This window comes from Talpa europaea (assembly GCF_964194135.1).
Source record: "Talpa europaea genome assembly, chromosome: 12".
In the NCBI taxonomy this organism is placed as follows: Eukaryota; Metazoa; Chordata; class Mammalia; order Eulipotyphla; family Talpidae; genus Talpa; species Talpa europaea.
The window spans coordinates 62,315,048-62,342,183 of NC_140079.1; the positions used below are offsets into that span (position 1 = coordinate 62,315,048).

A 27,136-nucleotide genomic window follows, 5' to 3' on the forward strand; every position below is an offset into this window, starting at 1 on the left:
AAGTTTCATTTCCTCTTTTGTGAACATTGCCCTGTGTAGCATTCCTTGAGCAGCATGGCTAGAAATAACCACACTCTGTGTCACTGGACTGTGACCTCACCAAGGAGCCTGTATCATGTAAACGTCCCCACTGCTAAGCATAGTGTCTAGCACTTAGGAGTAATTCAGTAGAAGCTTAATGATTGAGTCAAGTCCCAAGATTTCTCATCAAACACTTTATAGATTTTTCAGTTTTATTGGTGGATTTGAGAGGTATGACTTCTGACTACTGTCAGATGTAGGAAACAGATTTCTCGGGTGAATGGAGAATTAAGAAGGATCAGTAAAATCTATAGCATCCTTCAAAAAGACATCTATACATAGACTCAAGCTATCGGGGGGAAAGAAAAATTACTTCTCTTTTGAGGTATGCTCCGAGGCACTAGCACACCTCTAAATCATTATGTCATAATTCGCATCTGTCAGATCTTCCTTATCGCGTTTGATTTCATTAATCTCCACAGAGCTGTCATTATCTTCTTTTTCACAAGTATAGTAATGAAGAGGCTTCAGTTTCTTGGTGTAAATGAAGTTAAACAATCTTTGGAAGACTTGTTTAATATTTGAGGACTTAGTATTTTGAAGTATTTCCTTAATGATCTTGTGGGTTTTTAGTGCCAACTGCTTGATCACAGGGTCCTTGTCCCAAAGCACTCCATCAACAACTGTAATGGCAGAAGGACCCTTGGTTCAAGGCATTGCTTTCAGAGTTCCAGAAGTTCTACCTCTGAGCTTAGCCTTCATGGAGACCCCTTTTCTCTCTCCCTCCCCACTCTCTGATTTTCATTTCTTTGACTAATAGGACCCAGGGAGTTGTATCCTCTCTCCCTACCAGACATCCTTGTAAGAAAAATGAAATATTCACTTACTGAGAGCCCATTATGTGCTGAGCACTTTTCTAGCTAGAATAACGTATGTTCATGAAGAATTCAACATTGCTCATAATCATGAAAAAAGCAGGAGTCAATCTAAATGTTAATTAATGGAAACTGCTTAAAATATCATAATATTAAATAGCATGTACATATTAGCATGGTGTAGACCCTTGGAATGCAAATATTTTATGGAATACAAATAAACAAAATACATAACTTATGATAGTTCAAAATATTTAATTGCTTATGTTCTTTAAAAATATCTGGGTTTCTCTCTACCTGTCTATCTATCTGCCTACCAAAATGCTAATACCATTGTAGCCCGATACTGCATTTGTGGGAAATTATTATTTTTTGTTAACAAAAGGAAAGAGCGGAAAAAATGGACAGATTTAGAAAGGTAGAAGGAAGCGGAGAACAGAACAAAGGGAGAGGAAGAGAGACCTGCAGGGAGAATAAAGTGCTTAGAATTCATCAGGCATTCAAGAAACATGTATGAATAGACAAGTAAATGAGGAAGGGAGAAATGAAGAAGGAAGGAAGATAATAATGTGCCAATGTAGCTTTATCTTTTGTAATAAATGTTTCGTTCTGGTGGGGGAAATTTTGACATTGGGAAGGGGTTAAACATATGGAACATATGGAAGTATATGGAAAATCTCTATAATTCTCACTCAATTTTGTTGTAAACCTAATCTGTTCTGAAAAATAAAATCTATTACAAAAATAAGGAAGAAAGGTGGCAGCTATATTTCCCCTCTCCTCACTATGTACTCTGATCCTTAGCGGAAAATGGAGGCTAACAGAGAACTGCCAAAGAGCCAACATTTTTGATAGAATAAACATTGCCTTTCGTAATCCCTGCTGGTGTAGTGTACATTGCTATTTTCTGATGAAAGGGACTTGTTTTGTTAGCTTCTGTATTCCCAGTAGTTAGAATAGTGCTATCACATAGGGGATGCTGGAAAAATATTCATTGGATGAATGAGTGAAAGAAAATTCTCAACTGTCAGCCATTCCTAAGAGCTCTAGGATGATGCTTAGATTTCAAATAATGAGAGGGTTAGGTGGAGAGATGTAGAACTGAGGGAGAGAAGGAGGGAGTAGGAGTGAGGAGAAGGGGGGGAGAGAGGGAAGCGAAGAGAGAGAGGGGAAGAGAGAGAAAGAGAGGGAGAGAGAGGAGAAAAAAGCAAAAAAAAAAAAAAAGCCCCAATATCCTTCAGTTGATTCCTTCCTAATCACCCTACCACTACCATCTTTGGCACCATTATAGAACTCACATATGAAAATAATCACAAATAGTAAATTTATCTAGACCTTTGCACAAAGATTCATTATAACTTCAATATTTACCTTCAAGCATGACTTGAATATCATCTCTGAACAGTAAATGGGCACCAGCTTTTGCCAAGTACCCTATGCACAAAGTAAAATTAAAGTTACCCCAAAATACATTATGAAAATATGTTCTCTGATATATTATCTGGATACCTCCCCATTGCTTTCCTCAAAGCAAAACCTTTCTAGATTAACCTTGAGTTATCTTTAAATGTTTTCAATTAGTTATTTAATATTAAAAGTGAGACTGATGGCCCATTTTTCTTAGTTGCTACCAAGCAGAAATGCAGTGTCAATGTTGCTTGTTGCTTTATCTGCCATCTTCCCTCCTCCCCCCAAATTAATTGGAAATCCAGATATACTCCTAGGAAAATTCTCAAATTTTTTTTTTCTTTTTACTGGCGGCAGGAGAGGTCTGCACGCCATGTGGGACCCTCGCCCAGTGACGGGGGATCAAACCAGCATTGCAGAAGCTGTGGGCAGCTTCACAACCAAGCGCTCAACTGCTGAGCCACCAGGGAGGCCCGAAAATTCTCAAATTTTAAATGTTGGCAATTGTGACACACTGCTAGTTGCCAAGCCAATATCTTGTCTCCTTCTTGCCCATTTAAATAAAGTTTTTTAAAAAGAAAGAATCTAAATGGTCCACATTTTAAATTTTCCTTTAAAAAGTATCCTCATTTCCAATCATCTTTGACAATTAATGGTGGCAATGTGACAGTTCTGATGTTCCAGGTTGTTAAGATAAAACACTGGTTAGAACTTTGAAGAAAGCTTGGGTTGACCCAGTCACATCTTTTGCCCTTTCCTTTTTTTGTGTCTTCCATGGTGTAAGACTGTGAAATACAGAAGGTAATCAGAAAACACAATTGAGGATAAAGCTACATGCTAAGGATAAATGGAACAATCAAGCTAGTGAACAAAAATGCGATAAGCCTCATTTTTGACATATGAGTATAACTGAGGATACATTTTCTTGAGAGGAGATTACTGAATCAACACCTTTTTTGGATATTGTGAAAAGTTTGCTTATGAGCCAATTTTTTCATGTTTTTTGTTCATTTTTCTAGTAGATTACTTATGCATTAGTAAAGGATTATTTAGACAGTAAAAATTCACCCTCTATCTGTGTAAGTATTGCAAAACATTTCATCTCAATATGGTTTTTGACTGTTTTTATTAGCTTTGTCTTGCAGAAGTCAAAGAAAGATCCACTAGCAAGTTGGGAACTCAGTTCCTGTCATTTCAAGTAAAGGATTATTAAGTTTGAACTTCATTGTGAGAATCTAATAGGAAAAAAAAAACCTGTCTGGTCAAGTTTTGCCAAGATCAAAATCAGTTGTCTTCTCCTATAATCTTCCCCTATTAATCCCTCTTGCCTACATTAAAACACACACACACACTACTGCATTTAGTAGCTCTGTATCTATTATAGTTTGTGATTACTGATGTTCAAGTTTTATCATATAGTTCAGGTGTATTTTTTATATTATTTATGATTCATATTCTTTGAGCAGTGATTTTTATTATTATTTTTTCTTTTTTTAAGATTTATTTATGTATGTATACAAGACCTGGGGTACAGGCCAGAGATGCGGGGGGGTGAGAGGATTCACCAGAGACAGAGTGGGGAACAGAACAGGCAGACTGACTGAAATACATTGCTGTGGGGAGCAGCGGGTGAGACAGGAGAGGTCTGCTGCACCATGTGTGTTGCTCCCTGGCAGGGATTTAACTCATGAGCAGTGATTTTTAAGCAATTAAGGAGAAGCAGTGGTTTGCCACCATTCTAAATTTTACAATTCATTTTGTTGAATAGAACTTGTGTAATAATTTCATCACTGCTTTATTTACTGCGTACTTAAATCAAACCTTATTCTCATCAATTGTATAAATCTCTAGTCTTCATAGATATCACCAGGACAGGTGCTATCCAACATAAACAAAGAACATTTATACATTTTTTCCAGGAAGACTTCAAGCTGCTACCCCATTTTGTACCCTTTAAGACAAATTAGGAAATGCTTTATTTACCTATTAAAATAATGGATGCTTTTCTCAGATATACACGGGAGCTCCTCAGGAATCCTAAAGTATCACATATCAAATCTACAATGCAGCTCCTATGAGAAATAAGCTGAGAATAAAAAGGAAAGAAAAATACAATCTCAATACTTGAAAAAACCTCGTGAGAGGCTTCCAGAGAAAAGAAATTGGTTGCTTATGTCAAATTGGGACCACTTTAAAACGTGGGTGTTTCCATGTACAGATTTCACTCTTCTGCTTACAGGTACTATTCAGTTTATTATCTGATTCTCAAACCCAACTTTGTGTTTGCAGACTTAGCATTCCTCCATGCCCACATGACTATCAGTGCAGTTTGTGCTTGTTTTCAGAGGACCAGCTCAGTAGGTGGTGGCAAAATAATTCCTGTTTTTCTTTTGATGATTTGGAATGCTGTTTCTACACTTACATCAATAGATAGTTCAAAGTAAGGGGGTAGAAGAAGATGAGTGACTAATGTTGAGGAAGAGGAAGTGGAAAATTTTTATGTTCTCTGGTCTCAAACCTTAACTGTAATTGTTAGGGGGAAAGGATGTCCTGAGCTAATCCCATACAGGCTTTGTGGACTCCACTCCCACTCCAGACTAAAGCCATCAAGACATAGGGAAAGACAAATCCCATCACCACCAAAGGGAAGGTGGCTGGGACCTGAGGGTGGAGTTAAGCAGCCAGCTTGGGTATAAAAACCAAACACGTGGGCCTCGGGGTGGCTCGCTATCGCTCGCCTCCTGGCTTCATGGCTCCTGGCTCAAGGCCAGCTCTCAGAGCGCCATTTGGGATTCCAGATCAGTGGATTGGGTAGGACTCATTTAAAACTTTGTCTCCCACTTTTCTCCCTGAGCTGTACATTTCCTCATTTCCCCTTCCATTGTGAATAAACCTTTTATTAACTTTTCGTGTGTGCCTGCAGTAGAGTCCTTTTAAGCGTGAGGGTGAGGACCCACAGTCAGGCACCCCGTTTTGTATCGGGGCTGCCCTATAACATAATCACTCAATTATTATTTTTTCTTTGCATTTATTCCCCAAGATGCATCCTTGTTCCCACTGCACTGTTTATCACTTTGAATAACCTTTAAAATTCTTCCTAGAATCTATCAATATACCAAAGACATCCTAGTGAATGGGAGAAAATATGTGAGCATCTTACATCTGATAAAGGGATCCTTTCTAAGATATATAAAGAAGTCATACAACTCAACAAAAAGAAAACAAGTAATCAAATAAAAAATGGGCAGAAGAGCTAAACAGACACTCCTCCAAAGAAGACATTTGGATGGCTAACAGGCACATGAAAAAATACTCATTATCACTTATCATCAGAGAAATGCAAATTATAACCACAACCTACACTTGGTAGAATAGTCCATATTAAAAGACCAGAAACAACAAATGCTGGCAAGGGTGTAGAGAATTAGGAAATTTCATACACTGCTGGTGAGAATGAAGACTGATTCAGCCCCTATGGAAAACAGTATGTAGTGTTCTCAAAATATTAAGAACAGATCTATCACATGGTCCAACAATTGCACTTCAAAGAATGTAAAAACACTGATCTGAAGGGATATGTGCACTGTTAGGTTCATTGCAGCACTATTTACAAGAACACATGAATGGATTAGAAAAATGTGATATGTATACACAATAAAATACTACTCAGCTGTAAAAAAGATGAAATCTTATCATTTGTGACAACACAGATGGAAATGAAAGGGATAATGTTAACTAAAATAAGTCAAAAGAAGAAGGACAAATATCAGATGGTTTCACTTATATATAAAATGTAGAGAGACAAAAGGCAGGGTCAGACAAAACCAAACCAATAACAAACCCTAGAAATCTGAATGTGAAAGTGAGGCTATAAGATGTGGGGTGGGGGGACACAGTGAGGTGGCCCAGTGGTCAATGGTGGAGGACTGTGGGTGCCTTGGTGGTGGGTGGTTTGGGGACATGTATCCGAGAAGGTGTGGTCCTATGTCTGATCACATACAGTGTTGTAAACCAGTGTTACCTCAATAAAAATGAAAAAGTCCTTTCTAGAACTCTTACAGTAGCAAACATGAAAGGATCACTTACTAGATTGTTACAGATGCTGAGAACCACCACCTCAAAGTTGTAATGTTCTTGTTTGAGCAAGTGTGCTGTTGACCAATGCAGTTCTGAGACACAGATTTCTAATGTAAATTTACATGCCTGTGAAGTAGAAAAAGGTCAATGAGAATCTATTCATCTGGTGTTACAGGAAATACTGATCCTTTGCAAAACTAAGAAAAGCAAGATCAGAGAACTTACTTTAACTACTTTTATCTCTGTATCCTCCAAAAACAGGATCAGAGGCACCAGGCCTGTTAAGATCATATCTCGCAGCATCCAGGTGTATTGGTTCATGTCTCTGAGTAACTCCCCAAAGTGTCGAATGGCCATACTCCGAATGCCTGCTTTACTCTAAAATATGCACATGGATAAAGGCCTCATTTGAGGATATTGCTAGGACTTCTTTCTTGAAGCATTGGGATATCTAGGTCTACATCTGTCTTTGTGTTTAAATCTGAATCTGTCTATGCCTTCATATGTATGTATCTTATATACTGCACATATACATACATATGTATGTATCTTATATACAGGTGTATACATATACGAAATCATATTTTTAGAAAAGGTTCACTTTGGTTCTGTCTAAGGAGTCATTTCTTTTGATTTTGAAAAGGATTTGCTCACCAAAATTCAGGTTGCATTAAAAAAATTCCTTTTGAAATGTGATTTTATTAAACTAGGAAGGTGTTTAGTACTTAATAATGTACTAAAAATATTGGCTGGAATAATTTGTATAACTGGGGCCAATTTCTACAAAGGTGGTTAGAATAATGCAATCATACTGTATTCAAATGCAACCTTTGCAGAGATGCTAGTTAATGCTGATGGGAGCTCTTTACATGATGCCACAGAACTGGGGTGCCAAGAGTTATTTATGCCAAATAGAAAGGTGATTGGAATATAAAGAGTCTAGAAAACAAAAAAATGGAAGTCAGAGGGTAGCTTTTTTAAAAATCATAAGAAGGCTTATGATTTCATTTTGAAAATATTCTTTTACATGCACACACCAACTACTTATTAGTTGCATATACATGATCAAATAGTTTGCCATAGTTTCCTTATGTGTTAACTGTAGAGTTCTTTTAGAGAATACACAAGATAGCTCACATAAATTTTGCCAATAAAATCCTTCTTTTTACAATTAAATAATATTGTGCCCTTCTTGACTGACATCTAAATGATTAAGAAATTGTAACTTTTGGCAAGATCACTTGCTATGAAATAATTCTCTGGTTCACAAACAGCTCATTATAGATATTGTTAAAAATAAATAGATTTTCTTAATGAAATACCAAATATTCTTACTTACTAAAATTATTACTGTTATCGACTTTTGGGGAACACATTTACCACACAAAATGAAACTTTTTAAAGGGCATATCTTTCTGATGAAACACTTTAATTAGTGTTTTATATAATTCCAAACATTTTTTGTGGGGTATTATACATGTCAACTCTAATCCCAGAATACATAAACTACTTTTTATTGTACAGATGAGAAACTGTTGTACCAAGGGGATGAATCACTTTGTTGAGGATATCACAGCTAGTAAGAGGCAGATCTAGATCCAGGATAAACCAATACATAGCCACGAAGCTATATTTCATCTGTCGTCCAAGGACAGAGTTGTTCTTTACTTCTTTTTTATGAGTAGGATGATATAATGTAGTTAAAAAAATCAGTACTTACCTGACTAATATTGTAATTTCTGGGAAAGGAATGGGAACTCTATACAAAATTATCTTCTGTTGACTTCTTCTGGAAGGTTGCATCATTGCCACATCTGGAGCTTCAGGTGAACTATAATACCCAATGATCTCACATATCTAATTGTAACTCACATGATCCATCAGAGGGCAGTAGCTGGAGGCAATTCTGGTACATAGAGAAGAGTAGGTCACCTTGTCCAGCTTGCCTAAAAGTTTTCGAAGGGTCAGCAAGGCCCGAGCTACAACACTCATGTCTTTGGAAAGGAAGGCATTCAGGATGGCTGTTATTAAGCTTCTGATATTTTCTATCTATATATAAAAGAAAGAAAATGGTGGGGCTTTGGAACTAGAAGGAGACTTGAACTAGCATTTGGTAGTACTTAAATAAGGTGATAAATTACACACACACACACATACACACACAAACACAAGCACACATGCATGCACAGACCTCATTAATAACTGGTGCCATGCTGGCAATTTTCTGAAGGCTCAATTTACTAACTGTAGAATTGGAGTCATTGACCCAGTTTCTGAAAAGAACCAAAAATTCTTCCGGGAAGGGGTCCTTGAGGAAGTTATTCAGCAGCTGAAATAAAACAGTTAATAAATTAAAACTTAAAGGCCAATGTATGGTTTCTGCTTCAGTCAAAAAATCAACACATTTTCATTAAATCAGGAACACAAAGAATACCAAAATGATTTAGTTATTTCTCTGAAAGCTTTAGGAGTGGATAGCATAGTGAATAGGTATGTCTTCTATAGTTTGTTGACTATGATGTTTGAAATCATCTCAAAATTTAGAAAATGCTTGGCATCACACTTTAGATCAATATTTATTTTTATATATATCACTTATGGAAAAGTTATATTTAACTCAGTTAATTTCAATTTATAGAACTTTTCTATATGTCTTTTGTAAAAGCAAAGGAATGTCCTCAATTGGGTTGAACCTAGTGTAGCACTACAATATCCAGTGTAATGTTCACATACAGTAATATAGTTCTACCTCTTTATTTTACTCAGATAATTAACCCATTTCTTCTTTTACCAGACAGTCTGTAGTATCATGAACTCCGGGTGTTATCTATTATCTTTAGTAAACTCACCTTGCAATGTACTTTAAGAAGCATGCAGAGATATGAACTGGTATTACAAAATAGTTAGTGCTTATGCAAATCCACACTCCCTACGAAATGACAAAAACCAATTTCTGCAGTAGGAGAAAGGGACAATCCTCCCATAATCCAGATCTACCTCCACCTCACCTCCTCAATTTCAGGTGCCTGTCATTCTCTTAACTCTTGGTAATACTCATATTCAGAGAGGGAGAAGAAAGTTTGGAGCACTGATTTTAGTTTGGATAGGAAGAGGAAATGAGAACCTGATTATTTGCAGTCTCTTAGTAAAGCTTACTTCAGTGAGAAATATTACTGTGATGATACTATCTTCTGATCCTCTAGGACCTTCCACTGAGAGCTTGTAGAGATAATGCAAGGTCTCTGGAAACTGTGGAAAGTTATATTCACTGAGAGTTCTGTAAAGGAGAATTAGGTGATAAATTATCACAGAAGTAGAAAATGTTCTGCATCAGTGAATGCTAATGGTTGTGAAGAGAATCATTTTCTTGCACATACTTTGTATCACTCAGATAAAAAGAAAGATATGCTCTAGTATTTCAAATTGAAGGTGCACTGCAGTCCCATTATGAATTCTACACAGATTTTGGAGAATTACCTATATTTGGACCCCTGATCATTTCTTTGTTTCCTTAGTGTCACTTCTTTTTCCTGTCTCTTCCATCCTGTGTGAACTTCTATCAAGAAATTGACCAAAGGGACCAAAATAAATAGCACAAAATAAAAATTTTGGCAATCCAAGATGGCCACATAATCACCTTGGTTTTAGATCAAGCCCTTCCATTGAATGAGATAATGAAGAAGGGAGTTTTGACCTATCCTGAGTTACTCAGGAGATGAGGTGATCGGCTCTGATTCACTTAGTCATTATCCATAAGGCCCTTGGGCTGTGTACAGGTTCACAGTTGTTCTGACATGCTCACCTGGATGAGGTTGGTAGCTTCAGGATTAGGAATGGTGATGTGTCCTAGATTTTATTTGAGGACTCCAGGTTAGTGCTCTACACCAGGACTTTTTAAACGCAGGGATCTTATTAAAATATAGGCTCTGATTTAGTAGGTTTGGGGAGGAAAAAGAGGGGTTTTTTTGTATTTTTAACTCCCAGGGGATGCTGTGGCTGCTCATCTGTGGACTACACCTTGAATAAGAAGATTTAAAGGTACAGTCATGTGTCCCTTAATGACGGAGATGCCATCTAAGAAATGCATCTTTAGGAGACTGGTACTGTGTGATTGTCACAGAGTGTAATAATACAAACTTGGATGGTGCAGCATACTACACACCTAGGCTGGGTGGTACAGCCTATGGGAGCACTGCCTCACATGCAGTCCATCACTGACCAAAATATCCATAAAGGACACATGGCTCTTAGAGTGAATCTTAACTAGCCTCTTGCAGGGTGCAGATCTACCACACTTTTACCAAATCCATGCATGAATAAGATGCCATTTTAAAAATGCTAAGAGCCATGAGACCATATATGCTGTATTTTCTGGGTCAGTTACAGCTTCAAATGGCCTATCATGTCATTGAGGTCAACATGTATCTTGCTTCTTGATCAGAAAATCCAATTGCTATAATTACAAGCTTGTGGTTCACTAAGGGCCTAGCTAGGAAAAAACCTTTTGAGTATCAGAAAAAGAAATCCTCCTTCATTACACTTTCTCAAATGTATTGAGCTCATTGAGCACAGATTTTATTGGCTCTCTCTAAATTGAGAGCACATCTCTAATGGTCAGAATCCCTCAGTTCAGAATTCAGCTAACAGAGGGAGAAAAGAACACTTACCCATAGTTCTTATCTGAAAAAGAAACTGTTCCACAGAGACAAGTTAATTGGTTATGTGGATCATCAGATAAGAGGGCAGGAAAGAGAAAATTCTTTTAATGGAAAAACCCCTCAAAATAAATGAAGAAGTAGAAATCAAATGGCAATTCAGTTCAATGGGAGAGCTTTGGGAATGGGAGTATATATTGCAACATGACTTAATGACAAAAGTTGGAGAAGGTGGGATAGAAACCACAGCCCTGTACTGAACCGTTAATCTTACTTGGCAACAAGGTAGACTCCATGATTGTGAAACAGCTCCTGGAAAAACTGTTCCCAGCAATTCCTTATCTTCAGCGCCTCATCGACTTCTTGTAGCCCGGAGCAATTCAGCAGAACTCTCAGGGCATCCTGGGCATAGCTAGGGCCCCGAAGAAGAGCAAGGCATCACTGATAGTGACCTTCACATGACTATCCCAGATCTGCCTTTTCATTCCATTTTGGGCAGGCTACAGATTTGGGGGACAAGGATGTTTCCTAAGAAAGAGACTGCAACATGCTCTTCATCTCCACTGATTAGCAGTGTATGGGGTTTGGGGTTAAAATGAAATTATAGCTTGTAAGATCTAAGATTGATTATGCAGCAGCTAATTAACAACTTATTAGCAAAACATGCTAAATGATGGGGTAACTTGCTAAAACTCTCTTCTGATTTTCTTTGTTGATTTTTTTTTAAATAAATAGGATATATTCTCATCTACCTGGGATGATTTGGTGGATGCCTGCTTACAGGACAGAGAGTAGATCAAATACCTTAATGGACTTGCTTGTGTTTTATATATTTCATCTAGATGATATTAGCTAACAACACTGTATATGATTCAGAGGTATAGACTCACACCTCTTTAGATGCATTTCACCACACCCACCATCAAAGCACCCATAGTCCATTGTGTTTTAGCATTTGTCTTGGCTGAGATGTCCACAGCAATGAGGGCAAATGGCAGACATTAGGGTCCAGATATCCCTGGAGAGCAGCAAAGTTAACTGAACTTCTTAGGTGAAAGGGAAGATTGAACAGCCTATGTGGATAGAATCACTGTGCACAATCACAGACCCACACTTCCCATCATCAACCACAAATCAACTTTACACTTCACAAAGCACATGGGGCATATTATTTTTATCTTATGTGTATAAGTCCGTGAAGGGATGACTAACAGAGTGAATGACACCGGTAGAATGTGTCTGGCTTTGGGTTAAACCTCCTCCCTATTCTACCTCCTCTTGGTCTCCACTCTACTCCCCTGCCTCCCATTGTGGCAGGAATAAACTGTCTTCTGGGCAGTGGTTACATACTGCACACACTCAAGGAGGGTCCCAGTTAACTTCTAGATATTTAGGAAGTTATGTTTCTGAGGGCGCTGTACCCTTCAGAAGAGAGAAAAGAGTAAAAATAGATAGCTCCACATGGGATTATAAAGAGCGCCACATAAATCCAAGAGAGTAGAAAGAGCTGACAGCTGGAAGCTTAATGATTATTAATCTGAAATAACTGTGACTATCTTACCGGGGCCTATTCTCTGTCACCATTCTCAGTCTGCTGCTGTAAAAGAGCTGAAGCAACAGGGCCATCAAGAGTTGGGGAAAGAACTGAGCCACTGCTTTCCTATAAGAACCAACAGGCAGCAATGTGCACAGAGCCTGGGATGCCTACAAAGGAAAGACAAAGGGACTGAGAATGTGACCATCTCCTTTTAAACCCAGTCAGCCTTAGTGAGGGAGGCCAGAAAATAAATCTCTTCCAACCTCCTTGAAGGAAACCTGAAACATGTTTGTATATTCATTCATTCAATTACTCAGTAATTATAACTAAGTCAATTTTGAACCAGGAACCACACCCTTCTCTTGGTCTAGAACTTTCTTGACCAGAATCTGCAAGAGTCATTCTTTAACTTCATTCAGGTGGTCACCTAATCCTCTTGACCAACTCACCTAACCCCTCCCTTTTCAGTTTTTTGCCTCACATCACTTTATAGTTTTTCTAAGTTTTATATCACCTGACATAAGACATTTATTTGTGCCTTATCTGTGTACCCTTAGCTAAGTGTAATCTCCATGATCAGAATGTGGCACATAGAAGGCACTCAATATATATATATATATATATATATATATATAGATATAGATATAGATATTTTGGATGAATGAATGAATGAGAATTGGAACTGCATTTAAAAAGTATGACTGAGTCTGTTGCAGACAAGTACTTTCAAGATCAGAAGAACCCTGAGAAAAAGAAACATTCATCATGCTATTTACCGCCACAGGCATCATGTTGGTAGCACTGAGAGAGAAATATCTTCTTTCTATCGAAGTCCTGGTCATTACCCCGGGCTTTCCTTTCAGTATCAACAAGATGGTTTTTAGCACGTGAGGGGCCACACTTGACTCGGAACCAGCTGCCTGCCACATCAGTATCAAGGTGCTGTGAATATAATCCCATGATAAGAACCTTAAGTTTTTCATTTTCTACTTAAAACAGAGAGGTGAATCATGAAGAGTCTTGGTTTTTACATCTTTATATAGCAAATATATATACTGTAGAAAACTCCAAGACAAACTGATACTCCCATTTACAAAAAATCCCATTAAGACTTGTCCTTGAAAGCAGAGACATAATTTCAGTAAGACCTTATGGTAAATATAGTTTGCAAGTTCATTTCCTACTGTTATTCAAATATCTGTCCAGCTCAATGCAAAAAACAAATGGACTCTCTGCACCCCAAATACTCTTTGACCCATCTTGTGAAAACAGAATACTTAAAAACTCATGTGGAAATGCAAATTAATATGTTAATAAAGTTATCAATTTGAAAAACTAAATAGGGAATAAAGCTAAATAAAACTATATTTTTTCATTTTTTTATATCATTGTTCATTTTTAAACAATATTTGCTTCCCCCCACCCCCTCAGGTGTAGTCCCCACAGAATTTCCTTCACAATGCACCCGTGCACTGTCACCTCAGTCCCTTATGCTCCTCCCTCCCTCCCTCTGATCCCTCTCCCTCCTTCTCCGCTGCAGGATGTCTCTGATTTATAATTGTCCATTTTTGCTTTGTTGTGTTTTGTACTGTTATTATTTTTTTTTACACTGATGTCTTATTGGGTTCCCCTATATTCCTGTTATAAGTGAAACCATCCGATATTTTTCTTTTTCCTTCTGGCTTATTTCACTGAGCATAATTCCTTCTAGTTCTATCCACATTGCTGTGAATGGCATGAGTTTATCTTTTTTGATTGCTGAATAATATTCCATTGTGTATATATGCCACATCTTCTTGATCCAGTCATCCATTTTGGGGCATTTGGGGTTCCAGGTTTTACCTATTGTAAATAGTGCTGCAATAAACATAGGGGTACAGGTGTTCTTTTGAATGACTGTTTTTGTGTCCTTTGGGTAGATCCCTAGGTGTGGAATTGCTGGGTCATATGGTGTCTCCATTTTTAGTAGACAGAGGAACTTCCAGACTGTTTTCCATAGTGGTAGGACCAGTTTGCACTCCCATCAGCAAGGCAGGAGAGTTCCTTTTTCACCACATCCTTGCCAACATTTGTTGTTGCTTGTTATTTGATACACTGTCCTTTATAAATAAGAAAAGTAGTCTATGAATTTTATCCCATATGTCATATCACATTGTCACTTTGAGGACAAATTTCTTCCTATGGGATATACAGCAGAACACAATTTAAAGCCTCAGGTAAGTCTTAGTGACAGTGGTTATTTCTTATGTTCCAGGAGTTTATAAGGATACAAATCATCTACATGGTCTCATTTAAGCCTTGCAGTCATGTGATGTGAAAATCTTCTCTTTCAGAAATACAGAGCCAGACCTGATCATGAATGATCAAAATGTGCACCCAAGTGTGTCTGACTTGTCAAAAGTGTAAGGGGTGACTTACTTGTCTGCTGGTACTGGGTAGTCCATAAGCTGAAAGATGACCTTTTTCGGTGAAGTGCGTGTCAGCAAGGTGACAACTTGCAACATGGCATGCCTCTTGCTGTGATAAGGATTTTCACGCAATTGCTTATAAATAGAATCTACGATCTTAGACACCTGGAAAAATAATTTCACATGTCAAAAAGAATTTCCTGTTCCATGGCCACATCTAAAGCAAGGCATTTTTTATTTTTACAAATCATGTAGCCAAGAATTCTAATATTTCCAGTGTTTTTCATTTTTCCTTTTTTATTATTATTAAGGTAACATTGGTTTATAGCACTGTATATATTGGTAATTCAGGGGAATAGGTGCATACCTTCTCAGATATATATCATAAATGTAAGAATTCAGTCCTCAGAATGACCAAGAAAGCAATTAACACCCAAAGAAGTGTTAGGGGGAAAAGGATGTCCCAAAGCAAATTCCATATAGGCTTTGTGGACTCCACCCCCACCCCAGGTCAAAGCCAAAGACACTGGGAACTCCAAATCCCATCACCACCAAAGGGAAGGTGGCTGGGACCTGAGGGTGGGGTTAAGCAGCCAGGTGGATACAAAAGGCAGACACGTGGGCTTTGGGGCTCTCTCTATTTTTGGGCTCTCAGCCAGCTCGCAGCGTCCCGTCAGCTCTGAGAGTGACTTTGGGTTTCCAGGTTGTCGGATCGGGTAGGACGCATTAAAGACTTTATTTCCCTATTTTCTCCCTGAGTTGTACATTTTCCTTATTTCTTTTTCTCTTGTAAATAAACCTTTTATTAACCCTTTTGTGTGTGTCTGTAGTAGAGTATTCATAAGTCCCTTTAAAGCGCGCGGGTGAGGACCCACAGCCAGGAACCCGTTTAATATCGGGGTTGCTCTATAACAGCAGCACTAGCAGAAAGCATATTCATGGATGTAACTACATAATAAAAATATTTATTTGGATGATGAATAAATTTGTGCATTTATGAATAGTGGGAAAACACCCATTTAAAAAAATTACTTGGGGACTGTAGATTTCACTATGTAAGACATACAATCTCAATATTGAAAACATGTATAATTAAAATCCTTTAAGAAGAAAGTCAAAATAATGGAACAGAAATACAATGGAACTAAGTACCTATTTTTCCCCTGAAAATTAAGAAGATTTTAATCTACAAACCATAAGGTGAGCCATGTGTTGGAAGAATAGCCTAGAATGGTAAACATTGACCCACACATCAAGTAGTTAGTCCTTCAGCTGAAGGGCCTCAAAAATTTTCCTTAATGGTTACACAGGGGATTTTAATTATAGTTGTATTTTATTGTTTTCAACATACTTCTTTAAAAATTGTTGAAGTAAATATGGAAAAATATGATTTGAAATGACTGGTGGATGAATATTTATTATATTATTTTTTTTAAATGTTTCTGTATGTTTGAAATTTTTCACAAAAAAACCTGATTTTATTAAAATAGCATAATAAGCAATGACAAGAAATATATATGAAAAGAAGTAGGTCTATAACATAGGCAAGAAAAAACTTTTTGAGAATAAACTTGGTGTTTCTCCACTGTTGTCAGGTCTCTTACTTTGGTGACCTTGTGGGCGTGTTCTTCCAGAGTTAATGTCAGGAGAGTCGCTGCCTCAGAGGCTATTAAATTATCAGGTGCAGAAAGTCTCCTCAGGAGGCCCCACACAAAATCAGTCAGCATGGGTGGCAGTAGGCTCAGTCCTAAATTCTGAAAACAAAAAGAGAGCCATCACCTCAAGGCTTATCTACATAAACATACAAAAGACAGCTAACCTCTGACAACCCTGGGAGGCTGAAAGGCCCAGGCCAGTCAGGTTTCTCATCATCTTTGCAGTTCTGGGCTTCTTCCTCCATTAAAAAAAAATATTAAAAATTGACCCCCTCCCCTCCTTGTTGTATGTCTCAGATCTATAATTTGCCTGCTATTGATAGTTTTGTTTTTTTTTCCTCTGACCCTTTTTTCCATTTCCTATATTCCTCCTATAAAACCAAATATTTTACAAAAATGAACAATGATGGAAGAAAAAAATGTTAAAAATTGTATTTTACAACTGTATTGGTATTGACCTGGCTATAATCCAAGCCTAATTATATATTTTTCTTCTGAGGTTTAAAGCAACTAAGACATTTTCATCTGGATGAGCCAGTTCTGGGATTAGTCTAGAGAAAAGTGTAAACCCATGGGATTAAAATTAAGAGGAATCATAAATAGTGACTTCATCCTAATGTTGGAGGAAAGGATGTCCTGAACAAACTCCACAAATATGTTTTATGGAGCCCACCCCCACCCCAGACCAAAGAGAACCAAGACACTAAGGACTGCAAATCTCATAATGCCTTCACCACCAAAGGGAGGATTGCTGGGAACTGAGGGTGGAGTTAAGTTAAGCAGCCAGGTTTGGTATATCACCAGATATGAGGGCCTTGGTTTTTCTGCCAGCTTTCTGGCGCTATTGGGGTTCCAGACCAACAAAACTGGTAGGACACATTCATCAATTTATCTCTCTTTTTCCCTGAGTTATTCATGTCTTCATTTCCCCTTCTTTTGTAAATAAAACCTTTATTACCCTTTTTGTGTGTGACTGTGGTTGAGTCTCATTATATAAGTCCCTTTTAATCGCGAGAGTGAGGACCCAGTCAGGCCAAGCCATTTCACATTGGGAAGACCCTGTAACGCTAATTCAACTCTTCTTTTTTGTCCAGTGACCAAATTACTTGTTTTTTTATTTATACATGTATACTCCCAATACAGTGAACCTGCTATATATTGGCTACTTGAAAGAGAAATTTGCATCATTTTTATATACCCAATGCTTTGTACATTGATGGTTTCAACAAGCACTTCCTAACCTATATCAATTTATTTATTTATGGTTCCTCTTAATTTTTTTTAAAGATTTATTCATTTATGCATATAAGAACTGGGGTACAGGCCAGAGGTATGGAGGGTGAGAGGACTCACCAGAGACAGAGTGGGGAGCAGAACAGGCAGACTGACTAAAATACACTGCTGAGGGGAGCATCAGGCGAGACAGGTCTGCTGTGCCATGTGGGTAGCCTCCTGGCCAGGGATCGAACTCATGCGTCAGTGGCTGCAGATAGCGTTCTAGGTTGCATCTTGCGCCACCAGGGAGGCCTGGTTCCTCTTAATTTTAATTCAGTTTTTCAAATATTGAAATTATTGTGAGTTCCTTCAGCTTTGGAAATGAGTTTCTCAGATTAGAAACAAGCATGATTAACAGAAGATGGAGAAATGGATGAGGTAATGAAAGGCAGGGTAGTTCAAGAGCATGGCCTTCTCTTTTTCTCAGAGAAGGATCAAGAAACAGCAAAAATGAAAAATGGTGTAAGAATTATATAAAATAAAATATTTAAAAAAAAGGCCCATTAGGTCCATAATGGAGGGACAAGAACTCCAATTCAAATAATTCCTTTTTATAGTGAGAGGTAGAGCCATGGATCATAAAATATAAACAAAATTACATGAATTTAAATCTCTCAATTAAGAAAGAGAAATTCATATTTTCTCCTTGTGCTACATGTACATAGATATATCAATCAATCTAGATTCATACATATATCTACATCTACAGATAAGGCTATAGATAGATATTTGTATGTATACCTATATTTGTCTGTATCTACATGTCATTCTCCCACATAAAGCTTGCAGATAAAAGCTTTTCTGCCTCCCCTTTAAAGGATGTAGCATTGGTCTTTTTGGAAAGGACTGAGGGCTGAGTGAGAACAGATGGTCGCCAAGTTCCCTCCTGTTGGGTTGAGGGGTAAAGGATGGTCAAGGTGTAAGGGAAGTTAAGGAAGAAGGTTAAAGAAGGGTCACTGAGGCGTGGCAAGGTAGACTTTGAATATCATAAATAGACCATCTTATTTTAAGAAACCAGAATATTAGAAGTTAAATGAAAAAAAAATCATTGGAAGGGGAAATATTCTCTTTTAAATATTGTTTATTCAACAAAAAATTTAATAATTTATACTGGGTCTCCCAGTAGCTTTGTTGAGCTATTGGTTCAAAGTTGTAGAAGAAATAATTTCTGAAAAATCTCAGAGCTAGTGTTATAAGTTTCTGTTAAGTGATAGTAGCATACATCAAATAACACTGTTCATTTTATAAGGTATAATCTGCACTTAATTCTTAAGAAATATACCAAATAGGACCAGCTAGACTTTCTAGAGATCACCTTATCTTCTTTCTTGTTTCTTACAATTACACCATGTTTTTATTTATTCTTGATGCCTCTCATTTGAGTGGTTACATATATACTAACTGATATTCCACAAATTGACATTTACCTCTCCATGCTTGACACATAGTTTTTTTTTAAAATTCATTCATCATTGAACAACCTCTTCTAAATAGATGAATTATTTTGAGTTGTTTCCTTTCTATAAATTCCCATGGATGACATTACTAGCTAATTTTTGTGAACTTTCTTTTTTAATCTGTGACACTTTCATGCCCTTGGTGTCTCTTTTAGAAGACAGTGACCTTTCTTCTAACTGGTCACTCTACAAGGGGGTCCCCTTTTTGAACTGCTATTTCTTTTTTCAGTCCAGTTCTCCCACTTAGCGGTGTTTTGCTTTAGTTCTTTTAGCTTAAAAACTTTGCTTTTTGCCCTCCTATCTGTGTCCTTTATATCTGCATTCAAGGGTAGCTATATCCTTGAGCTGTGTCCTTAGCTTTGGGCCTCTTGCTGCCTTAGATTCTCTCAACCCACCTGTTCCAATCTACTTTGGGGTGTTGAGATTTATCATTTAAACTTTTCAAAATTTAAAAAAAAATAATAGGTTTTTAAAAATAAAATCTAAATATTATTACTGATGTTTGCTGAGAAACTTAAAATAGTATTGAAAAACCTGCTAATTGGTGACCCATTAATTTTGCTATAAAACCAAAAGTTCCCATATTTGGTGATCTAATATTTGCAAACTAAACAAAAACAAGTGTCACAACTAGGAAAAACCTAGCTCATTCACATTCTATAAGATTAAATAAAATAATGTACATTGTTATATTCAGGAATAATAGGCATACTTCTTATTAATAGAGATGAAATTTGGGAAACCAAATACTCCATATACCATTAACTCTATTTCACTGATTATTTTTAAAAATGGAAAAATTTTATTAAATATACAAACTGTGTTAAAATAAGTTGCCACTAAAAGTAGCAACGCATCTGAATCAAAAGTAAAAAGGACAAAAATGGGGCTAAGTTACCTGAACAATTTTACTTTTGTCCTGTTGCAAGATATTGGGTAGGAATTCCATATCAGACAGAGAAGGCAGGGTATAGTGATATCCAGTCTTAGTATAGTTTGCAATTTTAATTTTTGCAATATCCGCTGTAGTAAGAAAAAAGTTTAAAAATTTTATTTAATCACTGCTTCTTTCTTTTCAATTTCCTCCTCTCGCCTAACTCTAGAGATCTGAAGTTTTCTGAATATTTAACTCTCTGCTAATGTCACATAAAATATTATGACTACATGGACCCAGAGTTTATAAAAAGTTTAAGAGTAGCCTCTGTGAATGTGAATGAATGATGTAGGCAACTGTAATACGTTGACCAAATAGCAAATACATTTAGGAGATCAAATGTATTGTTTGGAGAAAGTTATTGCTCAGTTAAGGAATCTATTGGTGGAACAGCAGACTTGGGGGTATTTTGTGAAGAGCTGGGAATTTACATAGCAGGAAAGCTAGAAACTTTCTTTTTTTTTTTTAAATAATTTTATTTTTATATTCCCCATACAATTGCAGCCCCCCCATTCTGACCCCAATCCCTCCCCTCCTGCCCCCCACCCCCCAAAAAGTATCTCTGGTTCATAGTTTTTTGTTGATTTTGATTTTCACTTTCTTATAGTTATTCATTTTCCTGGTCCCTTATTTAAGTTTTCTAGATTCCTGCTATGAGTGAGACCATCCGGTATTTTTCTTTTTCTTTTTGGCTTATTTCACTGAGCATGATCCCTTCCAGTGCCGTCCATGTTGCTGCAAATTGCATGTGTTTATCTTTTTTGAATGCTGAGTAATATTCCATGGTATATATGGACCACATCTTCTTGATCCAGTCATCTATTTTTGGGCATTTGGGCTGTTTCCAAAGCTTAGCTATTGTAAACAGTGCTGCTATAAACATAGGTGTGCAGGTGCTCTTTGGAATTGATGTTTCTGTGTCCTTTGGGTAAATACCTAGGAGTGGAATTGCTGGATCATATGGAAGCTCTATGTTTAGTAGGTCAAAAAATCTCCACACAGCTCTCCATAGCAGTTGGACCAGTTTGCACTCCCACCAACAGTGCAGGAGAGTTCCTTTTTCTCCACAACCTCGCCAACATTTGTTGTTGCTAGTTTTTTTAATATGTGCCATTCTCACTGGTGTAAGATGGTATCTCATGGTAGTTTTGATTTGCATTTCCCTGATGACAAGTGATGTTGAACATTTTTTCATATGCCCGTTGGCCATTTGCATTTCCTCTTCAGAGAAGTTTCTTTTTAGCTCTTCTGCCCATTTTTTGACTGGATTATTTTCTTTGTTGTTGTTGAGTCTCATCAGCTCTTTGCAGATTTTTGTGATCAGTCCTTTATCATTAGTGTTGGGTGCAAAAATGTTCTCCCAGTCAGTGGGGTTTCTCTTTGTTTTTGTTATTGTCTCTTTTGCTGTGCAGAAGCTCTTTAATTTGATGTAGTCCCAGCTGTTTATCTTTGCCTTCACTATCACTGCTTTGGGTGATGTATCTGTAAAGATGTCTTTGCTGTGCAAATCACGTAGTGTTTCGCCTATATTTCCTTCTATATATTTTATGGTTTCAGGTCTTATGTCTAGTTCTTTAATCCATTTTGAGTTGATTTTTGTGTATGGTGTGAGGTAGTGATCAAGCTTCATTCTTTTGCATGTAGCGACCCAGTTTTCCCAGCACCATTTATTGAACAAACTTTCTTTGCTCCAATGCATAGTCTTTGCTCCTTTGTCAAAGATTAGTTGACCATAAACCTGTGGGTTTATTTCTGGATTTTCTATTCGATTCCATTGGTCTGTATGTCTGTTCTTGTTCCAATACCATGCAGTTTTGATGATTATGGCTTTGTAGTATAGTTTGAAGTCTGGGAGTGTGATGCCTCCATTCCCTTCTTTCTTTTTCAGGAGAGCTTTGGCAATTCGGGGTTTTTTGTGATTCCATATGAATTTCATCAATAATTGTTCTATTTCTTTGAAGAATGACATTGAAATTTTTATTGGAATAGCATTGAATCTGTATATTGCTTTTGGTAGGATGGCCATTTTAATAATGTTTATTCTTCCAATCCATGAGCAGGGGATGTCTTTCCATTTCTTTGTATCTTCTTCTATTTCTTTTAACAGTGTTTTATAGCTTTCTTTGTATAGGTCCTTTACCTCTTTTGTTAGATTTATTCCCAAATATTTGATTTTTTTTGTTTCAATAATAAAAGGGATGGTTTTTTTTATTTCTTCTTCTTCAGATTTATTGTTTGTGTATAGGAAGGCTACTGAGGAAAGCTAGAAACTTTCAATAAAAGCTTCAGGTTTAGATGTCTTTGGTTCCAGAAAAGATGGGGTTCAAATTATTTCATTTGTTTTTAAAAGTTTTATGGAGATATAACTTATACACAACACGTGTAAAGAAATTTGCTAAGTTTTTTTGCATATTTATTGTAGGTCCTCAAATAACCTTTGCTTCATCCAATATCACTTTATAATAATGGTGACAGAAAAAAAAAAAAAAGATATCCTGACCCACGTTGAATGAAATGGTGTTATTTGAGGACCTGGTTTCCTTATTTTATCATTTCACTTAAAGTCACGGTTTCCAAGAACCTATAGATGATTTTAACAGAGGAGTTACTGTATACCCATGAAAACATCACCTCAATAAAAAAGTAAAAACATTGTCTCCAAAAGTTTTGTGTCTTCATTTAACCTCACACCTGCTCCTGATCCAAAGGCAGCTATCAATCTGCTTTCTGTCACATTTGTATTTTCTAATTTTGTTAGTGGAGTCATATGGTATGTACTCTTTAGTGGTTTTGAGTTTTTCACTAAGGTTATTTAGGATTCATCCATGTTGTTGCTCGTATTGACAGTTCTTTCCTTCCTGTTGATGAGACCTATTGCATTGTGTGTATATGTATCATCATCTGTTTAACCATTCACCTGTTGATGGACATTTGAATGGTTTCTGACTATAACAAATAATACTTCTGGGGCCTCTCTGGTGGCACAGGTGGTTGAGCGCCACACTGTGAAGCTGTCACAGCCTCTGCAGCGCGGGTTCAATCCCAGCCGGCCTCTCCTATCTTGCCTACTGCTCCCCTCAGCAGTGTATTTTGTCAGTCTGGCTTTTTGCCTATTGTGTTCCCAGCTCTGTCTTTGGTGAATCCTTTCACCCTGCTGTGCATCTGGCCTGTACCCCAGTTCTTGTATAAATAAATAAATCTTAAAAAAAAATAATATTTCTATCAACAATTATGCACAAATCTGTGTAAGAACATTTGCTTTCATTTCTCTGAGGAAGATACTAAGTTGTGGAATGATCAGATGATATGGTAGATGTGCATTTTAACTTTTTAGTATATTGCCAAATAATTTTTTTTGTGTGTTTATTTTGTTTTATTGTTTTTTTTATTTTATATATATTTAACATCATTTTTCCTCTTTGCACAACATATGCTTTCTCCTTTCACATATAGTCCCCATAAAATTCCCACCACCAATTCACCCATGCACCTTCACCATGGTCCTTTGTGCTTTTCCCTCCCCAGTTTTGATTCCTCTCCCTCCCTCTCCCCTGCAGAATGTCTCTGATTTATAGTTGTCTGTTAATTTTGTTTTTTAATTTATTATAATTATTTTTTTCCTGATCCCTTATTTGGTTCCTCTACATTTCTCCTATAAGTGAAACCATCTGATTTTTTTTTTCTTTCTGTCTTATTTCACTGAGCATAATCCCTTCCAGTTCCATCCAGGTTGCAGCAAATGGCATGAATTTAGCTTTTTTTGACTGCTGGGTAATTCCATTGTGTATATATATACCACATCTTATTGATCCAGTCATCTATTTTTGGGCATTTGGGTTGTTTCCATATCTTGTTGTAAGTAGTGCTGCAATAAACACAGGGGTGCATGTATCCTTTTGAATTTATGTTTTTGTGTCCTTTGGGTAGATTTGGCTCTCTCCCCTGCTGGTGGGATGCATACTGGTCTAACCACTATGGAAAGCTGTGTGGAGATTCCTCAAACTACCAAAAATGGAGCTTCCATATGACCCTGCAATTCTACGGACTAATTATTTTCCAAAGTTGTTTTACATTTCACATTTTCTCTAGAGATGTGGAAGAATACTAGTTGCTTCCCATTTCTAATAACATGGTATAGCCATTCTTTTCAATTTGAGACATTCTAGTGTGTATGTGGTAATATCTCATTGCAGATTTAGATTTAGTTTTGAAACTTTATTGTCACTGAAACAGTTGAGCATAGAAATAAATTTTTATTCTAATGAGATTAAATCTTTCTGAATACTCTTACTACCTGTGAATTATGACGTTTTTTATTTTTATTTACATATTTTTTACATCATTGTTCATTTGTAAACAATGTTTGCTTCCCCCCCCAACCCTCCTCAGGGGCAGGCCCCATGAAGTTTTAGATTCTGGCTAAAAAGCACTGCTCCCAGCTTTTGTGAGTTCACTATATTTTTCTCTAATCAGTTGGGTGTTCCCACCACCCACCCCTGGTCCTGACTTGACATAGTCTTCTCACAAGCCTGATCTGATTACTACTTACCTAAATACTTAGCGGGAACCCTCTGCAGATCTTAGGAGCTGTCTCTTTGTGCACACCTCTCTGGCACTCTGTCTTATTGACACTAAGCTTTTTTGACTCCTCTGAATTCCCATTTCTATCTCAACTTAGTGAGACCATTGATTTCTCCTTTCTATGTTGCAGCTTAGAGACTTACTCTAGGTAGTAAAATAGGCGATTACAGATCCATCTCATTTGTTCGTTTGTGTCCATTACTCAGGAATCTCTGTTCTTTGTTATCTGATGAACAGTGGCTTGAGAACCATAATTATATATACATATATAGTACATTATGATGTATAAGTAGATCATTTTAATATTGTATGTAATTTTAATAGTTGCTTATTATGGGAGGAGACATCTATTGAAGTTAGTGTTATTTGTTGAAGTTATTTGGAAATAATTTGATGCTTTCAGGTCTTTTGTTCATGCCTTTTAAGGCAGGCCAGAGTAGCAGTCAGTCTTGGGCTAATTTCCAACACCCCCCCATTTCTGAAGCAAGACTGCATGTTCTATTTGATGCTCCATTAAAGGGGAGAAATTACAGTCCCATTGGTGCACTTTTTTTTGTTCTTCCTCCGTCTAGCAAAAACACAGTACTACTATAAGTCTAGGATTTTGTAGATCTTGAAGAATCAATTTTACCATTACCAGCATTTCTGATAAATCTAAAAAGATTAAAACACAGTTTAAACAGTAGCGCAATAGACCCTGAGGCAGGATTTAGAAATCCATTGACATGTCTTCCTGGGACCCACAAGAAAGGTCACTTATTAGCAACCCTCAGAAAAGATAGTAAGTCACCCTTACCATTCTGGCACTTTGCAATACAGAGGAGGTGATACATTCCTAAGGATGCTTGCTGTGTGATTGAACTATCAGGATGGGAACACAAAAGAGATAGTTCTGTTGCCAGTACACCCAAACATGGCACGTCAACACTTGCCTAGTGGAAAAACAAAGAGAGAATGCATTTGCTATATGTAGTCAATATTAAAGGTCTGCATTTTATCCTCAAATGAACATTTCAGACTTGATTTATAGAAGATGAGCTTCAGAGTTCTCAAAATCTGTTCAAATCCTGCATTTGCTACTGACTTCCAATTTCTGTAAAATAAAGGTAATAAGTGCTCTCTTGTAATGGCTACAGTAGGGATGAAAGGGGTAATATTTGAGACAAAACAGAAAAGCCCTAGCAAAGTAATGAGAAATAATAGCAGCTCAACTAACTTCTATGTTATAAAAATATAAATATAGAATATGGAAATATGAAAACTCAATAGTTTTTATTCCACGAGTCAGGTAAAAGATTCCCTGTATACCTGGGTAGGAGCTCCTATCCAGTAACACTCAGGCTTCCTTCTCCATGCATAAAACAATTCTTATGACTGCAAGTCACTAAGGAAATGTAACATTCTCTCCTGGAATTGTTCTGATTCTTCTCAAGGAAATTAAATTTAAGAAACTCAATGAATTTATCTGTGATGTCAAGCTACTATTACAACATTTATGTAATCCTCCTCCCCTATAATTTCTTTAACATTGACCGTTCAAATATTTAGGTGATGGAGACAAAAGGAGAGAGGAAAGTTGAGAGAGATATTTTCTTTTGTGAAGGTATGAATACTTTAACCTGTGCTTTTGTTTTTAACAAAAAAGGACTCTGTCCAGTCTTCTTGTCTCTAAGGCAAGTGACTACGTTTCTTAAAATGATGTTTGATGCTTGGAGAAGTGTTAGTAGTAAAAGTGAGTCCAAGTCAACCCTCTAGGTGAATCCCAACACCTGTGTCTGCCTTTTTCTACCTTCTCTTTTGTTTTTTCTATCTTCTCTCATGCTCCCTTATCCCTGTATCTGATATGACTTCACCCACCCCTCCTCTCTCTCTCTTTCTCTCTCTCACACACACACACACACAAATACACAGACAGACATGTACACACAAAATCATTCTTGAAGAAGAATGTGAAATGACCTAAGATATGGACAGAAACATAACTGAATTACAATAGTGGGAGAGATGTTCTCAGTAGGAGAAGGGAGGATTTAAAAAACAACAGCTACAACAAAAAAAAAAATTCTTGTTTCTATGGATGTTCTTAGATTACTCTTCCGCCCATACTCCTTTGTAAAACTGGGCTGGGGCTCCCCCTAATTCAAGAATCCCATAGAATAGAGGTTACCTCCACTCTGGTCCCTGAAGGAAATGCTCTTTCACTGGATGTTCTCTTCTATGTATCTACATTCCACATTTCCTTTATCATTCAGTG

General features: G+C 37.0%; 1 protein-coding gene across 1 annotated transcript in view; it reads right to left on the minus strand.

Annotated features, from left to right (window-relative positions):
- Positions 1-432: 432 nt before the first annotated feature.
- Positions 433-27,136, minus strand: part of MROH9 (maestro heat like repeat family member 9) — a gene marked incomplete at both ends in the record, with an annotated part of 55,025 nt that continues 28,321 nt past the window's right edge. The window contains 15 exons of the mRNA XM_084250073.1: positions 433-704; positions 2,268-2,330; positions 4,287-4,389; positions 6,390-6,506; positions 6,606-6,758; positions 8,253-8,429; positions 8,572-8,709; positions 9,537-9,657; positions 11,310-11,447; positions 12,597-12,739; positions 13,349-13,514; positions 14,991-15,145; positions 16,585-16,734; positions 20,266-20,390; positions 25,679-25,814. Coding sequence (XP_084106199.1) covers positions 433-704; positions 2,268-2,330; positions 4,287-4,389; positions 6,390-6,506; positions 6,606-6,758; positions 8,253-8,429; positions 8,572-8,709; positions 9,537-9,657; positions 11,310-11,447; positions 12,597-12,739; positions 13,349-13,514; positions 14,991-15,145; positions 16,585-16,734; positions 20,266-20,390; positions 25,679-25,814 — 2,157 coding nt within the window. The remainder of the gene's footprint in view (positions 705-2,267; positions 2,331-4,286; positions 4,390-6,389; positions 6,507-6,605; positions 6,759-8,252; positions 8,430-8,571; positions 8,710-9,536; positions 9,658-11,309; positions 11,448-12,596; positions 12,740-13,348; positions 13,515-14,990; positions 15,146-16,584; positions 16,735-20,265; positions 20,391-25,678; positions 25,815-27,136) is intronic.